Source organism: Manis javanica, chromosome 2, assembly GCF_040802235.1.
Source record: "Manis javanica isolate MJ-LG chromosome 2, MJ_LKY, whole genome shotgun sequence".
NCBI lineage: Eukaryota > Metazoa > Chordata > Mammalia > Pholidota > Manidae > Manis > Manis javanica.
In genome coordinates, this window is record NC_133157.1 from 52,620,042 (window position 1) to 52,642,478 (window position 22,437).

The following is a 22,437-nucleotide window of genomic DNA, read 5'->3' on the forward strand; positions in this document are numbered from 1 at the left end:
AGGGTGATGGAGTGCTTGAAGCTCCTGAAAGTTCCCAACCTGCTGCTGGGCAGAGTGCACCCAGACAATTTTGTCCACCTGTCCTTTCTCCTGAGCAGCAAGCTCTGTATAGTCCGTGCCCCTTTAGCAGCCCTCTCGCTGTTAGGAATTCTCTCAGAGTGCATGCCTTTCTTTTGTCCAAGGGTGGCCAGATGTTGATTCCTATTTCCCACAAGTGGCTGGGATCTCAGTCTCTCCAGGTATTCCTCCTGTCTTAGCTTTCCAACCCCACTAATCTCCAGAGTACCATGTAGTATAGGTTCATGCTCCTAGAGCAGATCTCCAGGGCTGGGTGTTCTGTGCTCCTTGATTTCCAACCCGTTCCTGCTCCATTTCTCTTCCTCCCTCTCATGTGCTAGGGGAAGGTTTGGGTCCCTCTGCATCATGGCTTTCGTACTTTACCCTTTTCCTTGAGGTCTACTGGTTTTCCCAGATGTAGACAGTCTGCCGCAGCCTTCTTTCCTGTTGTTCTTTCAGGATTTGATGTATTTGCTGTATTTTCATATTATATGTGGTTTTGGGAGGAGGTTTCTGTCTCACTTCTCATGCCTCCATCTTTAGTCCTCCATCCTGGTCATATATATTTCTTCTTTGAAGGAGTATCTGTTCATGTCCTTTGTCCATTTCTTAATCAGGTTATTTGTTTTTGGGTTGTTTTTGTGTATGAGTTCTTTATATGTTTTGGATGTTAACCCTTATTGGATGAGTCATCTATAAATATATTCTCCCATACTGTAGAGTAGTTTTTGTTCTGCTGATACTGTCCTTTGCTCTTGAGAAGCTTTTTAGTTTGATGTGGTCCCACTTGTCCATTTTTTATTTTGTTTCCTGTGCCTGAGAAGATGTGTCCAGGAAAAAATTGCTCATGCTTATATTCAAGAGATTCTTACCTATGTTTTCTTCTAAGAGTCTTATGGTTTCATGACTTACATTTAGGTCTTTGATCCATTTCAAGTTTACTTTTTTGTGTTTAGGGTTAGACAGTAATCCAGTTTCCTTCTCTTACATGCAGTTGTCCAGTTTTCCCTTTGTGTTGTCTGTTAATGAAATTTGACTAATTTGAGAAGTCTGCTTACTGACACTCCTTACATATGTGAATTCAAAGGTTTAACATTGGAATTTTTTGAAGCAACTAGCTAAGTGGGGAAAAAATGTGATATCCTTATGACCTTGTATTATGCTACATATGAAATGAGTTTCTATTTCACTTACAGTTAAATAATACTACTTTACCTGTATCTAAACTAAGCTTTTATGTTGTTGCTATCTCACCTGATATGGTTTCATTAAAATAAATGTATGTAAGAAATGAAAGAGAATTTTATTTTAAAATGGTGTTTTACATATAAGACAATTGCTCAACTTTTACATTATTGGGGCAAACAATTTGACATAGGTTTTATTTATATTTTATTGATTTCTTCAGAGACATATGTAGCAGAATGTTTCTTCAACACTTTACTGTATAAAATTCCAGTGTAATGATTTTACTCCTGGCCTTTAAACTAAAATAATGGAATTAAAAGAAATAGGGTATCTTTTTAGAAAATTGAATATAACATGCTATTATTTTCTTTTACTTATATTTAGAATCTTTCATTTTTTAAAATTTAAAATTTTTCATACTTTAGCAAACATTTAGTGTCCACTTACTGTGTGCTAGCATCATACTTTGTATTTAATAATATTCACTCTGAATATGAGAGTTAGGTTAATTTTAGTAAGTCTATATTTTTAGTGAGGTTAGGGTATAGTTTCAACATAGTGATGAAAGGTAATAGTATTGTAAAATTCTATTTCTATAAATACTAAAAAGAAATATTCTGTATAATAGAGCTGTCATTTTGTCTTTGTAGAGGATTTTCCTATAGTTTTTGTGGATCTGATTAGAATTATTCATAATAAATACAAATAACTTTAATTCTATAAACTTCATGCTTTTAGAGCATAATTTATTTGCATGCTCTTTTAGATTTTTAGAGGAAATTGCTACTTGATGGTAGGGCAGAGTTTTGTAAAGAACTTGTTTATTTCATTAAATAGTAAGTTTCTTGTAATCCTCTTTACTTCTGGAACTATTCTAATACCTCCTACACCCATCTGAAATCCTTTTCCAATTCTCTTCTATAAACATTCCCAAATGAATCCATTGATATTAGAAATATAAAATTGTTTGGGGTCAGGGGAATGCCATCTCTTTTTTTCTAATGAGTTTATAAGAGGGATTTTGAGTTACTAATCTATGAAACCAGGACTCAACATTATTTCTTCTTTAGAGCCTTTAAATAAAAAAATTTCTAGAAATTAATTTGTTTAAATAAAATTCTGTTTTAATATAGTAATTTTTATGTACTTTAAGGTTTTGCAATTAAATTTTACTTATACCAGTATGTCCAAACTCAAATATATTGTTTTCTATCCCTTAGTTTGACTATTAGTAATGTGTTATTTTTGTAGAATTTAAAATTAGTAACACACAAATTAAGATATTCATAAACTAGAGCAGCAATATCTATGGCAAACACATTTACATTGGAAATGTAGAAGTCTCTTAGATGTATATATTAAAGACTTCCTATAAAATTTTCTCAACAGTTGTTGCTAAATTTCAGCATTACTCACTTGCCTTCATTAAATGGATTTTAATTTCCTTCTTTAGAAAGGGAGTTCTGGGAATTATGTAACAAGTGTAATTTGATGAGACCAAAGCGTTCCCATCACTGCAGCCGCTGCGGTCACTGTGTTAGGAGGATGGATCATCACTGTCCATGGTAAGAAGTGTATAATTCACTTTTAGAAAAAAATATTAAAAGGTATATCTTAGTACTTCTCAGATTTAAACAAAAGTTATACTGAAGTTAAACAGTTGAAAAAATCTAGTAAGGATACATTTTTGGTCATATGGTTCTATCAACTCTCAAAGTCATTTTTGTATAGAATTCTCTTTTCTAATAAGGAGATATTTGAGCAGAAAACTGAGAACAAGCAGATATACAACAACTCAGATAAACAAAAGAACTCAGGTGTTTATATTAAATGAGACAATGTATGTGAAACATTAGTATAGTTTTGACACCTAGAAAGTACTTACATAGTAGTTAATTGTTTCTAACTGTAATAAACCAAATATATCTCATTGTTTATATTTCCATTCCCATTTGTTTAATGAAAGAATAACACATTTCAGATACCCTGATACCTCATTTCTCTCCCTCTAAGACTTTGTAAGTATTATCTATTGGTTATAAGTATTAACATTACATGCATGCTGGATGTGAGTAAGTGGTAGCAGATTCTGCTGAACTGCCAGCATTTTTGGTCAATAGGGGGCTCTCTTGTAATATTAAAGAAAATGTTCAGTTGCAAAATAGAATTTTTGAAAACAAATGATGTGAGAATTCTGCATTGTATCTCATTTCAAAGCTGTCACAAAAATCTGTGAACAAGATATTGTATTTAATTCTGTTTTCCTAGTATGGGATCCCTGTATAAATATTTAAACTGGTATAGTGTAGCACTTTATAAATATATCTACATATATATGTTTGTACACCCATGCATATATACAAAGTTAACTACATAATGGGCTTCTTAAATTTATAACTGAACTTAAAGTTGGCTCAAGGGCAGAGTTTAGCTTTGCCTAATAATGCTAATGAATTTAGAGTTTCCCTTATTTTTTGATAACTTATTTTGATAGCACAAATTAATATTAGCAAGCTTTTGGTGAGAGTTTGGTTTTTACTATAAACTGTTTAAGTAGAAGATAATTTCCTGAGATTAGAAAAAAAATAAAAGCATCTTAGATAAAAGTACTTTGTTACTGTATAAAAATGCTTTAAATTGTCTAATTACATCAAAAGGATAGTATATATCCTGTTATATATATATATATATGTATATATACACACTATATATACTGATAGCTGTATACACACTATATGTAGTTAGTATATAAATAGATGTATAGTTTACAAATAGATGTATAGTGTATAAAATATAGTTGGTGTTTGAAAGATGTGCCGTGAATTTAAACAGATTAACACTCAAGTGATTTTCTAAACCTCAGTGATCTGTTTATAATACTAGATTTAAAAAGGCTAGGTAAAACATATATTCACATCAGTGATAATCACTGAAAAACTCAATTTATGTATGGACTTTTTAGAGTTATGTTTCTGATTAAAAATATAAATGTTCATGATATAGTTGGGTGTTGGTACTTCCTTCTAAAAGAATGTGATTGTTTGAGCTTAATAACTACACATATAGGAAATGTTTTGGTACTAAAGAGATTAGTTATATTATTTATGTATTTTTAATGAATAAAGACTATATTGGTGACAAAAGTGCTATTTAACCGTAATTCTAAAATTGGAGTGAGTTCTTTGCTCCTAGGCCTCTTGCTTCCATAGTTTTAGTTAACTGCTTAGAATATTGGTGGGGAGAAGAGTGGCAGTGGCAAGAGTTGGAGGATAGGAAAGGAGGGTAGGCAGGGGCCTATATGGACTTAGGGATTTCCTGATTGAATTCCCTAATAGAGTGTTGCTGAGATATTTAGAGTGATGGAGGTGTATGGTGTAAATTGGAAGCAAAAATAATTTTTGGTATTCTCAAAAACTGTATTATCCTAATAACTGTCTGACAGCTTTAGATTTGGAGGTCAGTTCTCAGATCACCTCAAGATTTTCTCTGTTTCTGGCTCTGATCTCTCTAAGTAGTTTACTAGCAAAAGAACTCTTACATATAGATTGAGTATTTTAGTGTTTCTTAAAGTTCTCTGGTTAAGAAGAATGTCATGATCATAGCAGTTATTTCTCAGACTCTACAGGGATGGGAAGAATGGGACAAGGATAAGTCATCTTTCAAGCAACAGCTGTTTTTGAGTGCATACATAAGCACACTTCTCTGATAGCCCTGCTTGCAAATACAAATCATAGGAAAGTCACCTAAGCCTCTGCAACGTTTTCTGGTTTAGTTCTATACCTGATTTAAAAAAATAGTTTAATGATATACCTTTAAAACAACAGTTAAGTTAGGAATTGAACCTATTATAACATTTTTTTTTTCAAATGGTGGCAGTATAATGGTGTATTGAAATTGAAACCTTTGTGCAAGGTAATTTATAATTTTGAACTATAAATTCAAAACTGTAAATTCAGGGTTTTTTTTCTGGAATTGTGAATATTTTGAAAATTTGGATACAATAAATGAATTTGGAACAATAAAACCTGTTGCAGTTGTCTTGAGAATTTTGAGATTAGGCATTAATTCTTTTTCCTGTTCACTAGTGTATTGGTGGAAGTGTAGCTCTAAGGATTTGTAAATAGGTTTTGCATATGTGTTTATTTGCAGCAACTGAGGATAGATTTTTAAAAGTAAGAAAAATTGTGACTGCTTAGCAGTTATGGCAGGTTTAAGTTACTTTACTTCATATCAAATTGTTCTTTAAAGCTAGAATGTTGTAATGGAAGAGCAATATATATAGAAGAGGGTTCTTGTTCTCTTGGCCACTACATCTAACTGTACGTCCTCTAGTAAGTGTCTTAACTCCTTTGTTCCTGTTGCCGCATCAATGAAACAAGGAGGCTGCCACCTGCTCTTCAGTATTACTGGGTGGTTGTGAGTTGAAGGGGGATCATATACATGGACTTCCTTTGTGAAGTAGAAAGTGCTTTTCAGATGGGAGGTAGCATGTTTACATCTTTTCCTATGCACTGTTTGTTTTAGGTTTGAATGGGTTTAGCGTATCTCTGTGAAGTTAAGCATATTTGAAGTTGTTTGTGTTTTAGTTTTACCAATCCTGGAATTAACATTTTATTAAAGTTTAAAATACTGTATCTTTTTCATTTTTTTTCTTCAGGATTAACAATTGTGTTGGTGAAGATAATCATTGGCTTTTTCTGCAGTTGTGTTTCTACACTGAACTTCTTACTTCCTACGCACTGATGTTTTCTTTTTGCCACTATTATTACTTTCTTCCACTAAAAAAGCGTAACTTGGTAAGGAATGTTTATATCCACTCATGTTAGAGCAGCTGTAGTATATAGTCATTAACATGTGGTTCCTTAAGTGCAGAAGATTGAGAACATAAACAAACTTAACCCACAATTGGTGAATTTTAAAATATATTGGGATTGAGAAAGTAGACCCTTTACCTGACATTCCTTTTTAACCAATTCCATTTATGATTATTTATTAGTATTGAGTGACTTTCTTTGAAAAGCAGCATACTATATCTTTCAATATATATGTTTTCGTTTAAAAATATCTATAATAATAACAAAGTGGAAAATGTTTACTTTTTGTTTTTTTTTTTAGGAGTGAAAATAGACTTTTATTTTTTAAAGGTTATCAAAAGAATGTTTAAAGTTCTTGAGAATAAGGACTTTCCCCCACCCTGACTTTCAACAGTAACAATAAGAAGAATGTGCAGGATGCTTTAAAAAGTTATTATATATACCATTTGAAGTAATGCTTTTCCCATTTCTAGAAGAACTGTGTAATAGATGTTAATAAGGCTTGTTCAAAGTGGTGATAGTTGCGATGATAGTAGTGATGGTGGTGGTGGTTGTAATAGCAGCAACTAGAAGTTTAAAGTCTGATTATATATCAACACTACACTGTTGTCATGTCATTTTAGTTCTCACTTGAATATGCACAATAACCACGTGAGTTGGGCATGATTTTCCCCCCATTGTTATAGGTGAGGAACAGATTAATAGAGGTTAAATAAGTAGTTACTGAAGACACAAAGCTGGGGCGTGATTTTTTAGAGTACTGTGTATGTGTGTGTGTGTGTGTGTGTGTGTGTGTGGGAGAGAGAGAGAGAAGAGACAGCACCCACAGCAATAACGTAAGGAAGAAAGCGAGCAAGGTACGGAAGGAGAGAGGGAAAAGAGAATAGAACCCTCGAGAAGGAGAATTTTTCTTCCTATCTGTATTATTTTATACTGTTTAAATCTTTTACATTAAAAATAACAAGTTCAGTAGTGGTGCATACAATTAAATTCTGGAACCAAGGGAGCAAGTGAGAGAAGGTCTAAGTTCTGTTTTTATATACATAAAGATCTAAGGTCTAAGATCTATATATACATGGAGGTTATTTGCTATTGTAGCTTTGCTGCATGTATTAGTGGGGCCTTGTGATTATGCTTATTAAGTATAGATTGAACAATTGAGAATAGATACTAATAACTAAAAATTTTTCAAAGTGGAGAACTTTAAATATAGGTGTTTGACATTTTCACACAGAACTTAGTGCATGCAATTGTATAGTTTTAGAAATATTTCATTTATAGATTTCTGATATAATTGGTATTATAGTCAGAATATGCAAAAAGTTACAGATATTCCTCCAAGGTAATTGAGGGGGGAATTTCAAATAATTGAGCCTAATAAAGAAAAGCATTGAAATAAAATTGCCCAGTAAGATTAAGGTCATAATTTTTTAAAAAGTGAGAGAGAGAGAGAGAGAAAATTTAGAGGTATTAATGTAAACCTAATGGTTCTCCAGGAGGGAATGCATTGTAGTATCCTGGAGGAATTGGCAGACTATGAGCCTTGGGTTAAATATGACCCTCATCCTGTTTTTATTAATAAAGTTTTACTGAAACACAGCTACTCACATTTGTTTACATATTGTCTACTGTTGCTTTTGGGCCACAACAGCAGAGTTGAGTAGTTGTAAAAGAGACATTGGAAGCCTAAAATATTAACTATCTGACTCTTTATATTGAGTTTGCTAACACCTGGTAGTGGAAAGATCTTGGCTTTGTAAACAGACATACCTAGGATCAAAACCTGGCCTTTCTTGTTATATGTATAACCTTAGAAACGTCATTTAACCTTCTCAATTGCAGTGTACTCTTCTGAAGAACGTGAATAGTAGTGAGATGAAATGAGATAATAAATGTGAAAGTACCTGGTATATAATAGGTGTTCAGTTTATGTTACGTTTGATTTCAGTGAAAGCTCTCAGAAGGAGGGAACAGTTTTCTTTGGCTTATTAATATTTATAAAAAATTTACAGACTGTTTAACTGTATTACTGGGAGATTGATGGCAGACTAAAGAAATCCCCAAACTCATATAAGAATGTAATGGTAATATTTAACTTAAAGATTAAGACATTTGAAATTACAAAGTGATTTCCCTTTCCAAATGAAGGTAGAAACTGTAGAAAAATTACTAACAGTTGGAGAGAAAATCTTTTTTTAATGGAAATGCTGATTATAGGTGATAATATTTAAATACTTAGAAATATTATATATATAAACATAAATATATTTACATGCATACTGAGTGTTAATGAAAGACTAGCAGCATAGTAAAAAATTATTAAGCAATTAATAAATGAGGAAGAAAATATAAAAAGTAAGTACAAGATGGATTTGAAAACTCAAACCAAATTTTCCTTAGAGCAATCAATTGTAGAAGCAATATAGGTGATTTCTAATTTTTTAAAAATCATAATAGTATGTTAGTCAATAGGATAATAAAGCAAATAATTAGATCATATTGATTGTAATAATGCTACTTTGGTAATAAGCAGTAAACTGTAAATCATTCTAGTGATCTGACAGTTAATTACTGGTACTGAGCAGGAATTATGCTCTTAACACAAGTCTTATAAAATCCTTGCTGTATAAGAATTTTCAGATTAAGAATTATAATTACCTTCATGTTAGAGATAATGAAATTGAAACTTAAGGAGGTATGTTATGACATTTCCAAGATCATTTAGCATTCTATTGAGGAATCCAGTATGTTTTAACATTGTTTATGGTACATTCTCTGATTGAATGAAGTGATTCATGTATTTTCAATTTAGTTACATGGAGAAGAGAACTTTACCATAGTTATCCAATATAAGAAGAGACAGTTTTGTTTGACTCATCTAAATACTTAAAAGTAGTATGTTTATTATTGGTGTTTTTAACCTACTGGAATTTACTAGAATAAAGTTTAATTCAAAGACCAGAATTGTAATTAGACCTGGGGAAAGTATAATTTGTATAGTCTCAAATAGTCCAATTATCCAAAGCAAAATGACTGTTCAATAGGCACAAAATATTCATTGAAATGAATTCTAGTCATTTCATTGATTTAGATGTTGATAATTTGAAGCTGTATTACTAGGTGCATACAGTCTTAAAATTCTATTATCTTTCTGATGGGTTGACTCTTGTATCACTATAAATTGCACCTCTTTATCTGAGGTGATGATTCTTGCCTTAAAAGTATTTTTCTTTTCGTTATTAATTTAGCTGTGTCAGCATTCTTTTGGTTATATTTTCATCGTTTATCTTTTTTTAATCTTCTTTACTTTCGATCTTCCATGGTTGTCTTGTATGTGTGTCTTGTAGATACTAAACTCCATTAAAAAAAATCTAGTGTGATAATATTTGTCTTTTAATTGGAATATTCAGTTGATTTTTACTTAGTGTAACTTATATTAACTATATCATCTTACTGTTCATTTTCTATTTGACTCTTTTGTACTTTGTTTCCATTTTTCTCCAATTCTTGTCTACTTTGGAATTTTCAGTTAAAAAATTATTACAACTTACCCGTTCTGATGGCTTTTCTTTTTTTATTCTTCTTTTAATTGTTATTCCCAAAGATGAAAAGATTCTTCCTGAATATTTTGAAGTTTAATATGTTAGTACTTTGACAATTGCCCAGGTAATGAATGCAGCAGCCTTAGAACACCCCCCTCATCATCATTTCTGGTACTGTAGGGTATAAAATAGATGTAGTGCTAAAAATATACTACACCAAGACATTATTGTTTTTGTTGTTCATCAATTATGTGTTATAATGCATATGCTATATGAAGTCAATACTTATTTAGTGTTATATCTTCTTGTTGGATTGATCCCTTTATCATTATTTTGACATGCTTTCTTTCTTATTACAGTCTTTGCCTTAAAGTCTGTTTTGTATGATGTAAAAGTATAGCTACTCTGCTTTCTTTTGGTTTCTGTTCGCATGGAATATGTTTTTCCATCTCTTCCCTTTCAGTCATTGTGTCTTCAAAGCTGAAGTGACTCTCTCATAGGCACTGTATAGTTGCGTCTTGTTTCTGTAATCCTTTCAGCCTTAGTTTTTGATTGTAGAATTTAGTCCATTTACATTTAAAGTAACTAATAGGTATGGACTTACTATTGCCATTTTGTTAATTGTTTTCTGATTGCTTTGTAATTACTTCGTTCCTTTCTTCTTCTCTTGCTCTCTTCCTTTATGATTTGATGATTTTCTGTAGTGGCATACCTAATGTGTAAAGTTGCTCCTTTAGTGTCTGTTTTGTTTTATTTTTTTAATTAAAAAAGAATTGCTCCAGTTCAGGAGCCTCCTCTGTTGCCATTTGGGCTGGAATACCTATGAATTTTTTTGGTCTTTGGATTTTAGCAGTTATTCTATGATGTGCTTCATTACTGTTTTCTTTGCATTTTTCCTTTTTGAGAGCTTATTGAATCAATGGCTTGATAACATTCTTAAGTTATGGTCATTTCTTGGCCTGTGTCACTTTAAGTATTACTTCTGCCCAACTTTCTCTTTTGAATTTCTGTGTATCTTACTGTATGTATGTGGCATCTTATTACACTGCAAAAATCTTTTCTGCATTTTCCTTTTTTTCCCTCAGTGCTTCAGACTGAGTGTTTTTACTGAATCAATCTTCCGGCTTACTGATTGGTTCAGTATTATATTTTTTCACCTGTCTAATTGCCATTTGGTACTTTTTTTTCATTGATTATTTCTCTGATGAAATTCTTCATTTGTCATCTATATTTTTGAACATTTTAGTCAAAGTTATGTTAATATCTGTGTCTGATATTTTAAATATTTGAGATTTACTTGTGGGTCTTTCTCTGTTGGCATTTCTTTTTCTCTTCTTTCTTAGTTTCCAGATATTTCATTCTTTCTACTGACACATCTGATAAGTTTTGTTGGACACCAGGCATTTTATATTACAAATTATAGATCTGGTGGATGTTTTCTTTCTAAGATATGATTTATTCCTTTATTTGGACAGGCAGTAAGAAAAGAAAACTTATCATGAACCAACCAAGTATTTGTAGAACAAATATTCTTAAAGTTAAGTTACAGAACATTGGTCTTAATACTGCAGTTGTTTTGAAGATGATATTTACTGTGTTTATTAAGATTGTGTAAGGATTTATGATTACTGGATTTTGTGTTTGTGAAGGACTAGTTTCAGTTGCCTTTTCTCTTAAGATGTAGCTTTCAGGAGTCTCAGTTGAAAAAACCTAAGTGTTTTCCAAGGATTGTCCCTTCTCCTGTGTTTCCCCAGCTCTGAGATGGCCGAAAGCTCTGTGTTTCCACTTCTACTTGACTTTTTGCATAGTACTGCTCTTGATTTGGGAAGTACGGTAAAGTAAAAGCAGTGCAGCATGTAGGACTCACCTTAATGCATTTCTACTCTCTCTGGGCTCTGTCTCTAAGTCGTGGCTAGTTTGGCTACTCTTCAGTGCTTTCAGTGAGCTGTTTATTTGTGAATTATTTGGATTTTATCTGGTTTTTAGTAGTGTTCTTATTGGGAGGGTTAGTTTCATACAATCTCTTTCCTCCTAGATGACATTGGCAGCAGCATTTTGTTTAATATTTCTTCCCCTGTGATTCTAAACAGTGTTGCCTGACTGCATAACTCCAGGAGGCATTCATGTCATTACCCATGTGAATGGTATCTTGTGGAGTTGGGCAGAACAGTGGACCTGCAGTCACAAGGTTTGAGAACTGTTGTGTTGTTGGGAATGAAACTTGGGTGGACTTTGTGGTGTAGGTAGAGATCAGCCAGCTGGACAGATGAAGGAAATCATTGTTGGACAAGAGAACAACAAAAAGCTTGAGGCTGTAATTGGGGTAATTTGTTTAAGGTCCAATGTGTTCTAAAATACTAGTATCCTGTATAGCAAATATTTCTAAGGGTAAATAATAGAACATTGTTCTTACTACAGCAGTTCTTTTGGTGGTGATGTTTATTGCATTTTTAAATAAATGTAGACAGAAGTTGCCAGCAATTTCAGAAAAAAAGTCAACATTATTTTACTGTTGACATTCTTCAAATAATCCTGCCCCATCATTTTTCCCTAAGTCCTTGCCTTTTTGTCTCTAATTTTTTTCTACAACAACCAAAAACCTTTATCCAGCTCTTCATTTTGTGTGTAAAGCTGGCCAGATAATGTCAAAAACCTTATTCCTTTACCTTGTTATTTTTTCATTATTTGGAATATGGAATAAAGATCCCCAGATGTCACTAATTATCTTTGGAGATTGTATTAATGTTTAATGTGCATCTTTCTTGTGGAGATACTAGTACAGTTAAAGTGTGCTGTGGACTTTGAACCTGTGTTCTTCTGTCAGCCAGAGGAAGGGAAAGGTTTGGTTCTTTCAGGTTGATAGATGGCAGCATAGTATCTTTCCTAGTCTATTTTAAAATTCTAAACTGAGTGCTTATTCTGTGGGTGGGAAAAGAAAGTGTTAACAAGTCTTGCTTGGGTTTTTGTTTCTTCTGTTTGTTTTAAGGTGAAAGTGTTTATTAATTAAGCAAAAGAAAAAAAATGAATAGCCCTTTAAACTTTGTTGTAATGCACTTAACCTGTTTTCAGTAGAAAACTGGCAAGCTTTGGTTAAGTTCATGGGAAAGACAGAGTTGAGAGAAAGCAGGCTGTTCACAAACTCTGGGAAATGCAAGGTTTGGGACCTAGATTTTCTTCCATTTTTCTCTTCTGTTAGCTTTTTCTTTTTGGGTGAATTCTTTCTGTGCAGGATTGTTTTAATTGCTTTGCAATTGCCCTTATTGTTTTTTTTTTTTTAGGATAACTCAATGCTTTTTACAATTCTTTATCTTTACTTTTAAAATATCCACCTATTGCGGACTTTCAAGGATTTATATGTTTTTACTATGTGAAGTTTTGAGGAAATACTTTAATATATCCTTTAATGAGGGAAGGAGATAGTAAGTGGTGTAGGAGATAAAGAATTTTGTTTATCATGAATTAATGTCCAAAATAAGGATTTATTAAAGTTGTAAATGTTGATTCATATTCTCTTATATTAAAGAATGCCTATAAACTTAGGAAGTACTAGTATTACTGTCTCCTTTGTAAATAGTAGCTAGAAAAATCTCAAAATTCTCAATTAAGACAAAATTCCTATCTAGAAAAATTGCAAAAAGTTAAGTGCTAGGTCTTTTTCTTTTAAATGGGCTTAAATGAAATATTTTTAGTTAGAATCACATAATTCAAAATCAATAATGACAAGCTTTGAGATATTTGGAGAAGATTTGCCAATGTTAGATGTCAAGTTAGTTTGACCATTGTTTGCATTTATGTCAATGTAATGGTAAATTTTATCCTCTTGAAGCTTATATATGTTGCTTTAAGTAGTTGTTGGGGTGAAAGTCATTTCAAAGATTTCAAAACCTGTGGATTGGGGCATGATTTGGCATTTTAAATGAAAAAAATAAATGGATATTAAATAAAATGAATTTTCTTTAATCAAGGGCCACATTTGACTTTTCACATAGTTATTTTAAATGTTTATAAGCAAAAAACTGGTCATTTGGCATATATTAAATTATAATAATATTTTTCATTTTATTGTGTGCTAGTTGTTTACCAAAACTAATGGTAGAAAATTACAGCTTTTTAAATAGTAAAGAAGATATCACTGTACTTAGTATATGTTCTAAAATTTATTACTGATGAAAGCATATTTTACAAGTCATACATTTCATGAGTTTTTACTTTATGTTATTCTGGATTTGTATGCATTTGATTAGTGGAAAATGTCAACTCATTTAAAATATACTGACAAGATAAGTAATATGGTCATTGAACAGGTAAGGTGACTAAGATTCTGAGAGGTCCAATAGCTTGTCTGATTGGGGAGTTACAACTTAGTTGAGTGTGATTTGGGCCCAGTTCTGTCTGTCCATACATCAGTGTTCATTGTGTAGTGTCAAGCTGCTATTTCACTTTCTGCATTTTTTTCCTGAGGAAATGTTTTAGCAATATTATTTTAGCATTGTTCATCTAAAGAAAGTACAGATTAAAAAGATGCTCAGCATCACAGAATCTGCTCTTGGTAAATTCATACTTTGCTGTCTTCATTTTTCATTGTTGAGACAACCTGTTCTTAGTAGTTTATCTAATATAAAGACTGTCAAAATATATCCTATAAAGGCATTGTAGTAAGTTAAAAATATATTTAAAAATATATACTCGCTGGCAATCACATATTATTGGCAATTCTCATACATGAGAATATACGAAGTTGTTTTCTTTTTTAAATAAACAATTTGTGGATATTACTGTGAGATTATGCAGCTAATCATTTGTGGAATTCTGCTTTAGTTCTGAAATTACATCTTTTAAATTGTTTTTAGATGAAGTAGATTCAGATAATTTCTACTTGATTCTTTTATACCTATTTTTATGTTAAGGGCAAAAAGTTAATGTACTAACTGCATTTAAGGCTGTGCGGAGAGTGACAGAAGGGGAAGGAAGGGAGAGAATTTCAATAAAGGACATGCTGCCAATATTCAGAATAGGAAAATAAATAAGGTTTACCAGTCTAGCCAACTCTTCAGTTAGGAAAATACATTATTATTATTCCAATTAGCTCATATTTTATAGTGTTGCTAGGGATTTGATGTCAGATATAATCATGCCACAACAATTTGCCTAGCTTTTTGGCTGACAGAGAAATAGCCAGAAGACTTGGATATAAGTAGTTATGAATATTGGTAAATCTCTTCATAATTTTATTTAAATTCTTTTAAGTAATCAATCCTAAAGTATCCTGAGTTCTTCTGTTATCTGTTGCTATTTAAAAAAATATTTCAGGCTTTACTCAGTACCCTTTGCTTTTTTGTTACCTGTAAGGTCATTTATTTATTGTGGTCACTTTAGAATGGATAAAATTGCTGAAATAAATACTTAGCTTTTTGAGTTTTTGGCAAGTGTAGTCAAGAATAGCCAATGAAAGAGTGGAAAAGTAGGATAAATATGAAATGGAAATTATTTTTAATGCTAGTATGAGGGTAATTTGGCATTTTCATTCATGTATCCTGAAATGCCGTGGAGATACCATCCTTTTGGGAAATTTTTCTTCCTTTCTTTTTTTTTTCTTTTTTTCTTTCTTTCTTGTAATAGTGTCAGATATATATATATCTATATATATATATATCTAACATATTTGTAGAAAAAATGAGTTTAAGAATACCTTTTATTTTCAAAATTGTCAGTTCTATGTGTCAATATAACCTGTGCTTTTGGTGACACAGAAACCTTATAATAAATCTTGACCTTGCCCTGCAATACCAAGTCCACTAAATACATGTCCTCATTAAATTTTTTTATATTGCTAACTGTTTATAAATATTTTGGCATCTAGCATAAAAGATGTAGCAGTTTTAATTTCTCTAAGAACGTTTTCAGTCACTTTGAGTTTAAATGGTTAAACTCTGGCAGCAGTTTTATTGTGTCACTTGTCTTTTACTTTTACCAAACACAGTGGCACAGTATTGAGTGGTAAATGTAGCAAGAAAATATGTTATCTTGTTTTCGTATTGAATTGCTCCAACTTGTTTCTAGAGTTTTTAACCACCAAAATATGGGAAGGCAGACACATGATTTTTCTGAAATATGTTAACTTCAGTGATGGACCTGGCAGTCAGGTACCAGTGAAATTTGCTTCCTAAGAAAATTACAGTTATATCTGTATCAAAATGTAATGTATAGTCCTAGGTATAAATAGTGTTTTCTCATTTAGGTGTTAACTTCCATTAGGGTTTGACAAAACTGAAAAAAGTGCATTTTACCTGGGGGCTGGTGGTGAGAGGGGGATATGCAGAATCATCCTGCAACTTCTTTGTCTGAATTTTTTAATATAATGATAACATTTTAGGCTAAGGTCCATTCTTAAAAGTTCTGATAACCATACAGATAAATAGGATTTTATTTTATGCAGGAATAATTGCTACATGAACCTAAGCATGTGAAGTTGGTTATTTGGCCATTTTGAGATCTGCGTTCAGATCTGTGCACTTAGATATCTCAGTTGTGATCTAAGCTATTTCCATTTTTGAAAAGCAGAGAAAACCAAATCCCTTCCAGTAGTACAGGGGGAAAGAGGGAGACTTGGGTCCCCAGGGGACAGTGGCAATATCTGGACACATTTTGGGTTGTCACATCTGGGAGAGTGCTGCTGACATCTAGTGGGTAGCAGCTAGGGATGCTGCTAAGTGTCCTGTGATGCGTAAGACAGTATCCCTCAACAGAGAATGATCCAGCCTGAAGTATTGGTAGTATTGGGGCTGAGAAACTCTTCACTAGGAAGATCACAAATAATGCACATATTGTTAATTTTCAGACTTGTTTCATAAAAACATAGACTACTTTTAAATAAGTTTATAAATAAAAATTGCTTCCTATTGATTGATATGAAAACTAATATTTTATATGTCAAATTTCATTTGTAAAACAGTTGTTTATTTTCAGAATTTTAAAGAGCACTCATTCAGTCATTCAATAAATATTTATTGAATGCCTGCTGTGTGCACTGGTCTCTATTCTAGCTTCTGAGGAGGCAGCAGTGAACTAAACAAAGTTCCTGCTATAAGGAGTTTACATTCTAACTGGGAGAGACGGCAATAAACAAATATATGGTATATAAGATAAGTATTGTGAAGTATAGGAAAGCTGCATAAGGGATAAGAGTAGTGATTAATGACATAGTCAGGGAGGGACTTCTTCACAGTGATACTTGAGCACACCACTGGAACTAAAGCCAGTCACTGATAGCAGGAGAAAGAAAACTCTAACAAGAGGAAAGAACCAGAGCCAAGAGGCTGAGCTGAGAGTATATGCTTGACACTTTCAAGGAACAGTAAGGAGGCCAGTGTATCTTAGGTGGAGTCAGGGAGAAAGCAGGAGCTGAATTGAGAACAGTGAGGGCTGGAATTGGAGGTGAGGGCTTTGTTTTGTTAGGATGTTAAGTGGTCAGGACTTTGAAAGCTATTGGAGGTTTTGAGCAAAGTTACACAACCTCATTTACATTTTGGAAAGAAAACTGATTGCTAAGAGAATAAATTGAGGGACAAGGATGGCAGCAGGAAGACCAGTTACTAGACTATTAAAGTGTAGTTAAGACATGAGATGATTACAGGAGTGGGGGAAATGTTGAGAAGTTTAAGTTAGCTCTTAGAATTTGAAGAGCTAACAGGGTTTGGTGGCGATTTAGATGTGTTGTATGAGTTAAAAAGTGACAAGTTGAGGATGATACCAAAGTTTCATGGCCTGAACAGCTCTAAGACTAAAGATATTTCCTGAGGTGGAGAAGCCTGGGGGAAGAGTAGGTGTTAGGAAGAAGTTAAAGATGTTTGAGATGCCTATTTGGCATTCAAGAAGAGATGTTAACTACACAGATAGAGCAATCGGTTTTCAGTGTAGTGGTCTGCCCTAAATATGTGAATTTGGGAGCTATCAGCATAAAGATGGCATTTAAAGCCATGGGACCTGATGGGAGATTTTCTAGGGCATGACTATAGGTAGAGAATAAAAAGAGGTCTGAAGTGCAAGCCCTGGGCACTCTTAAATTTAGAAGTTGAGGAGAACCGAGAAAAGTGACTAAGAACGAGCAGCCAGTAAAATAAGAGAACAAAGTGTAAGAGTGGGTCAGAAAGTTGAAATATATTGAAGGAGAAATGATAACAGTGTGTTGTGGTCTATAAACAATCAAATAAAAATATTGGGGAGGACAGGAATAGACAGTGAGATGGTGGTTGGGTCAACACATTGGATGTCTCCTTAGGTTGAGAATTTGTAGTACTGATGGACTATAGGGAGTTAGCTCAAAAGATAGGAGGGTGGTATGCTTGAATTTGCAATTATTTTATGGATACATTTATGGGTATAGGATATAATCATAGGATTTGGGATTGAGATTAGGATAGAAGACTAGATTATTGGAAGAATGAGTTCAAGGAATTAACAGACCAAGTATTAGAATTAGATCATAAGTAGCCAGATCTGAAACTTGTTTTATTTTCATTTAGCATGCATCAAGAGATGATGCTCCACTGCATACTAGTTTTTGTAACATTTAAAAAATTTAAATGATAACGATTCCAAAAGATTACCAAAAAGGAATATAGGAATGTTATTTCATGTAAGTGTCCCTCTCCTCCTCTGTTGTTTTGTGTAATTGTGTGTCTGTGTCCATGCTGCCTGTATGTTTCTTTTTGTTTATCTGTGCTATTGCATGCATGTAGCACTCTTTGTAGGTAGCACTCTCTCTTGCTGTACATGTTGAGAGAAGGAAACTGCTCTTTTGTCTAGCTTTTCCTCATTTTCATTTATTCATTCAATAAATATATGTTGAGGACCTCCTGTGAGCTAGAGCTGAGTGTTTCTAGGCTTCAGGGACTCAGTCATTGAATAAAACAGGCAAAAGTCCCCATCTTCAAGAAACTTACATACAATTGAGAGACAGTACATAACGAACTATATATTTAATATAAATAGCTTACCTATTTATATTTAATATAGTTTATACAATTAATGTAAATTAGTTCATTTAATATAAAATCATTTATCCATTCTACTGGTGGACATGTATGTTTTCTGGGTTTTGGCTGTTACAAATAATGCTGCCAAAAGTGACATTGTTATGTCTCTTGTTGTGCATGTGCGTGTCCTTCTCTTGGATGTATAGCTAGAAGTGGTAGTGTCCAAAGGTTGTATGTATATTCTTGTAGATAATACTAGTTTTCCAAAGTGGCAGTACCAAGTTAAACCCCCACTAGTAGAGTATGTAAGTTCAGGTTACTTAATAACTTCACTAATACTTGTTCAGGTCTTCCTAAAGTTAGCCATTTCGGTGGGGATGAACAGTATGTTGCATTTCTCCAATGACTAGTGGTACTGATTTCGTATGTTAACTGACTATATGAATAACCTATTTGGTGCAATATACCTGTTTAAGAATTTTTCCCATAGGTACATGGGTTGACTTTTTTTTGTATATAATGGTAGGGTATTTCAGATTCAAGTCCTGTTTTGATTATGTGTGTCATAAACATCTTCTACTCTGTGGCTTACCTTTTCATTCTCTTAATTATATTTTTTGGTGAGAAGAAGTTTTTAGTTTTGATGTACTCCAACTTTTTAATCTTTTCCCTTTTGGTTAGTGCTTTTTGGGTTCAATTTAACAAGTCTTTTATATCCGCAGATCATTAATATAATTCTCCTGTATTGTCTTCCAAGTATAATGTTTTTCATATTTCCACCTGGAATTGATTTTTGTGATTCCTATGAGGTAGAGTCAGAGTTTTGTTTTTTTCACAGATGGCTATCCAATTGATTTAGCACCATTTATTGAAAAGCTAATTCTTTCCGCTCTGCAGTACCATCTTTGTCATAAACCAAGGGCCATGTATATGTATATCTGTTTCTGGTTCTTTTCTAGTCCACTGGTCTATTTGTCTGTCTTTGTGGTTGCACCACACTGCCATAACTGTTGTAATATTATAATAAATCTTGTTATCCAGAGGAATGTTTCTCAATTTTTTTTCTCCCAGTATTATTGCTCCCCTGTGGAGCCCTTTTGGACTATTTCTCCCCTTCCCTCTATGAAGTTAAATATATTAGGGAAGAAGATTTTGTCAGGTAGGATTGATTTGTGTATGGCCATAAGCCATTGTAATAGCTAAGATTTTTTTTTTTTCCCTCCAAGAACTTATATTCTCCCTCCTGGGGGTGATACTCCCCTAAGGAGAATGTGTAAAGTAGAGCAAACCCTCTTCCCTTGTTCTTTTTATATAGGAGTGGTATGCTATTCTTCGTGTTTGTTCCTGTGAAATTTAGTAACAGCCTACTTAGCAATTTCTACAAATCAAAACAAAGTAAAATTAAAAACTCCCACCAGCAGACTGGTGGGGGATTTTTATTGGGATTGATTAATTCTGTACGTTAGTTTGGATAGTTGACTTCTTTACATTATTGCCCTTTTTGATCATAAGCATGGTATTGCTTTAAGAAGAAAAGTGCTTCAGGGAGAAATTGGAAACATGGGTGGTCCATAATTATGAGTCAGTAGTTGAAACTTTTCCTGCAAAGAATATTCATGGATTTACCAGTGAGTTCTAGCTCTATCAAATACAAAGGAAATAGTAATTCCAGTCTTATACCAACTCTTTAAAAGAAGAAAAAGAGAGGGAACTCTCTCCAAATCATTTTCTGTATATAGATAGCATATGTTGTGTATGCATAACCTATCAAGTGTAATAAGAGAAAGAGAAAATTATAGAGTAGTGTGATTATGAACATAGATAAACAACTACTAAAAAAAATATCAGCCAACCCAATCTTGTTAATATGTAACCAGCCTGACCAAGTTAAATTTATTTTTGGAAAAAAAAGGTTATTTTTACATTAGAAAAATCAGTGTATTTAATCATATTTGCAGATCACGAAGAAAATAATATGTATGAAGACAATGTATATATTCGTTTCTGAAGACAAAGATAAAATTCATAAAATCCATTCATGTGTCATAAACTCTTAACAAACGGGAACTAGAGAACTTAAAAGAAAAAGTTTCCAAAATGAAAGACACAAAAAACCAACACATAAAACACAACAGCTGCAATATGCTTAATCATGAAGTGTTGAACTTTTCCCCTTCAAATTGGGGGCAAGACACTGATGTCCATTATGCCCCCATCACCACGTTATTCAGCAATGCTTAGAGTTCTGGCCAGTGCAGTGACTCAGGAGAAGGAAGTGATATAACTGCTGAAAGAAATGAAACTAATTACTTCACTGATAAGATTGTGTAAGTAATTTATCCATAGATTCTTTTGGATTTTTAAGAAGTGTGAATACAAAACTGTTTTTAAAAATTCTATTTCTGTATGGTAATAAACCACCCTTTTAGATAATGAAATGAATAGCAAACCATTTATAATGGAATTAAGAGATAAGAAGTTCCTGAATTAAATATGACAAAAAAGTTCAAGACCTTTAGGGGGAAATTGTGACTCTTAATGGAAAGAATATGTTTATGTGTGTGTGTGTGTGTGTCTGAGTGTGTATTGTAACTTGAAAACCTAATTTTAAAATTTTTATGGAAATGCACATTATCTTGAATAACCAAGACATTTTTGAAAAAGAGCAGGATGGGATGCCTTGGCCTATCAGGTATGGAGAATTATTACAAAGTCATAGGAAACGAGACATGTATTGCTGGTACAGGGATAAACAAACCAGGAGAACAGATAGAGAGCTCACATCAGACTCTACATAAGGTCTGTACGAACACTTGACCTCTTGTCACTGAGGAAAAGAAAGCTTTTTAAAAACTGTCCTGTAACAATTGGATATCCATGTAGTAAAAGTAAATCCAGACCTCTGCATTTCACTGTGCATAAAATAATAAACATCAATTCTGGGGAGTTAGTGACTTAAATATGAAAAGCAAAATGATAAAGCTTTTAAAGGCTTTAGGAGATAATATAGGAGAATGTCATCATTATCTCAGGGATGGGAAAGATTTTGTAAGCAAAAAATAAAAAGTACTAGGGGAAAAGACTGATAAATTGGACTACATTAAAATTAAGAATTTGGTGTTATCAAAAGATGCCATGAAGAGTGAAAAGGTAAACTCAGAGTAGGAGGGGATATTTGCAGTATGCAACCCAAACATAGTAGTATCTAAAATGTATAAAGAATGAATCAGTGACCGTTACCTTTAGAAGGGTAGGGTTGAGGAAGGGAAGCACACAGGCAAGCCTCTGCATGGTTTCAACTGTTTTCATTCTTGAGAGGGTAGTATTACTTCTCTCTAATCTGAAGTTGTATGTTATGCATTTATCTATGTAAAATATTCTCACTGCAATATCATCCAGTGGAAACCACAGAACTTGTGGTAACACAGAAGCACAACCTTTGAAAACTGTTAGTGACACTTAAGACGGTAGGAACCTAATAAAAACAGCAGCACAGTTTTACACGTTGAATAATTGAGAAATACAGAAATACTGTAATGAACACAGCACTTCACTTTGAAAGAGACATAGAGTTTTCTTATGGAAGTGGGCATCAGAATGGTTGTAGTTTGTGAATCATGGTGAAGTGGTGGAAGGAGGGTCGTATGAAATTGGAGGAAGCATTGAAATACCAGATGTGGATGAGTGTGACTCATAACATATAAATTGAGGTAGCTGTGGATATTTGAGGGATGTGTGTTTGTTTTGTGTCTCCCTATATGTCTTCGTTGGGCTGGGTGGAGTTTTCTGTGTTCATCTAGGGTTTCCCATGGGGAAAATCACACGTAAGCAATCTAAAAATGCTTGCTATGTTCAATTTAT

The 22,437-nt window shown here is 33.0% G+C and overlaps 1 protein-coding gene across 4 annotated transcripts in view; it reads left to right on the forward strand.

Annotated features, from left to right (window-relative positions):
* The window catches only part of ZDHHC21 (zDHHC palmitoyltransferase 21), a 72,353-nt gene that overhangs the window by 27,784 nt on the left and 22,132 nt on the right, over positions 1-22,437 (forward strand). For all 4 annotated transcript variants that reach the window (XM_037018631.2, XM_037018630.2, XM_037018632.2 and 1 more), the window contains 2 exons: positions 2,699-2,810; positions 5,903-6,041. In XM_037018631.2, the coding sequence (XP_036874526.1) occupies positions 2,699-2,810; positions 5,903-6,041 (251 nt within the window). The remainder of the gene's footprint in view (positions 1-2,698; positions 2,811-5,902; positions 6,042-22,437) is intronic.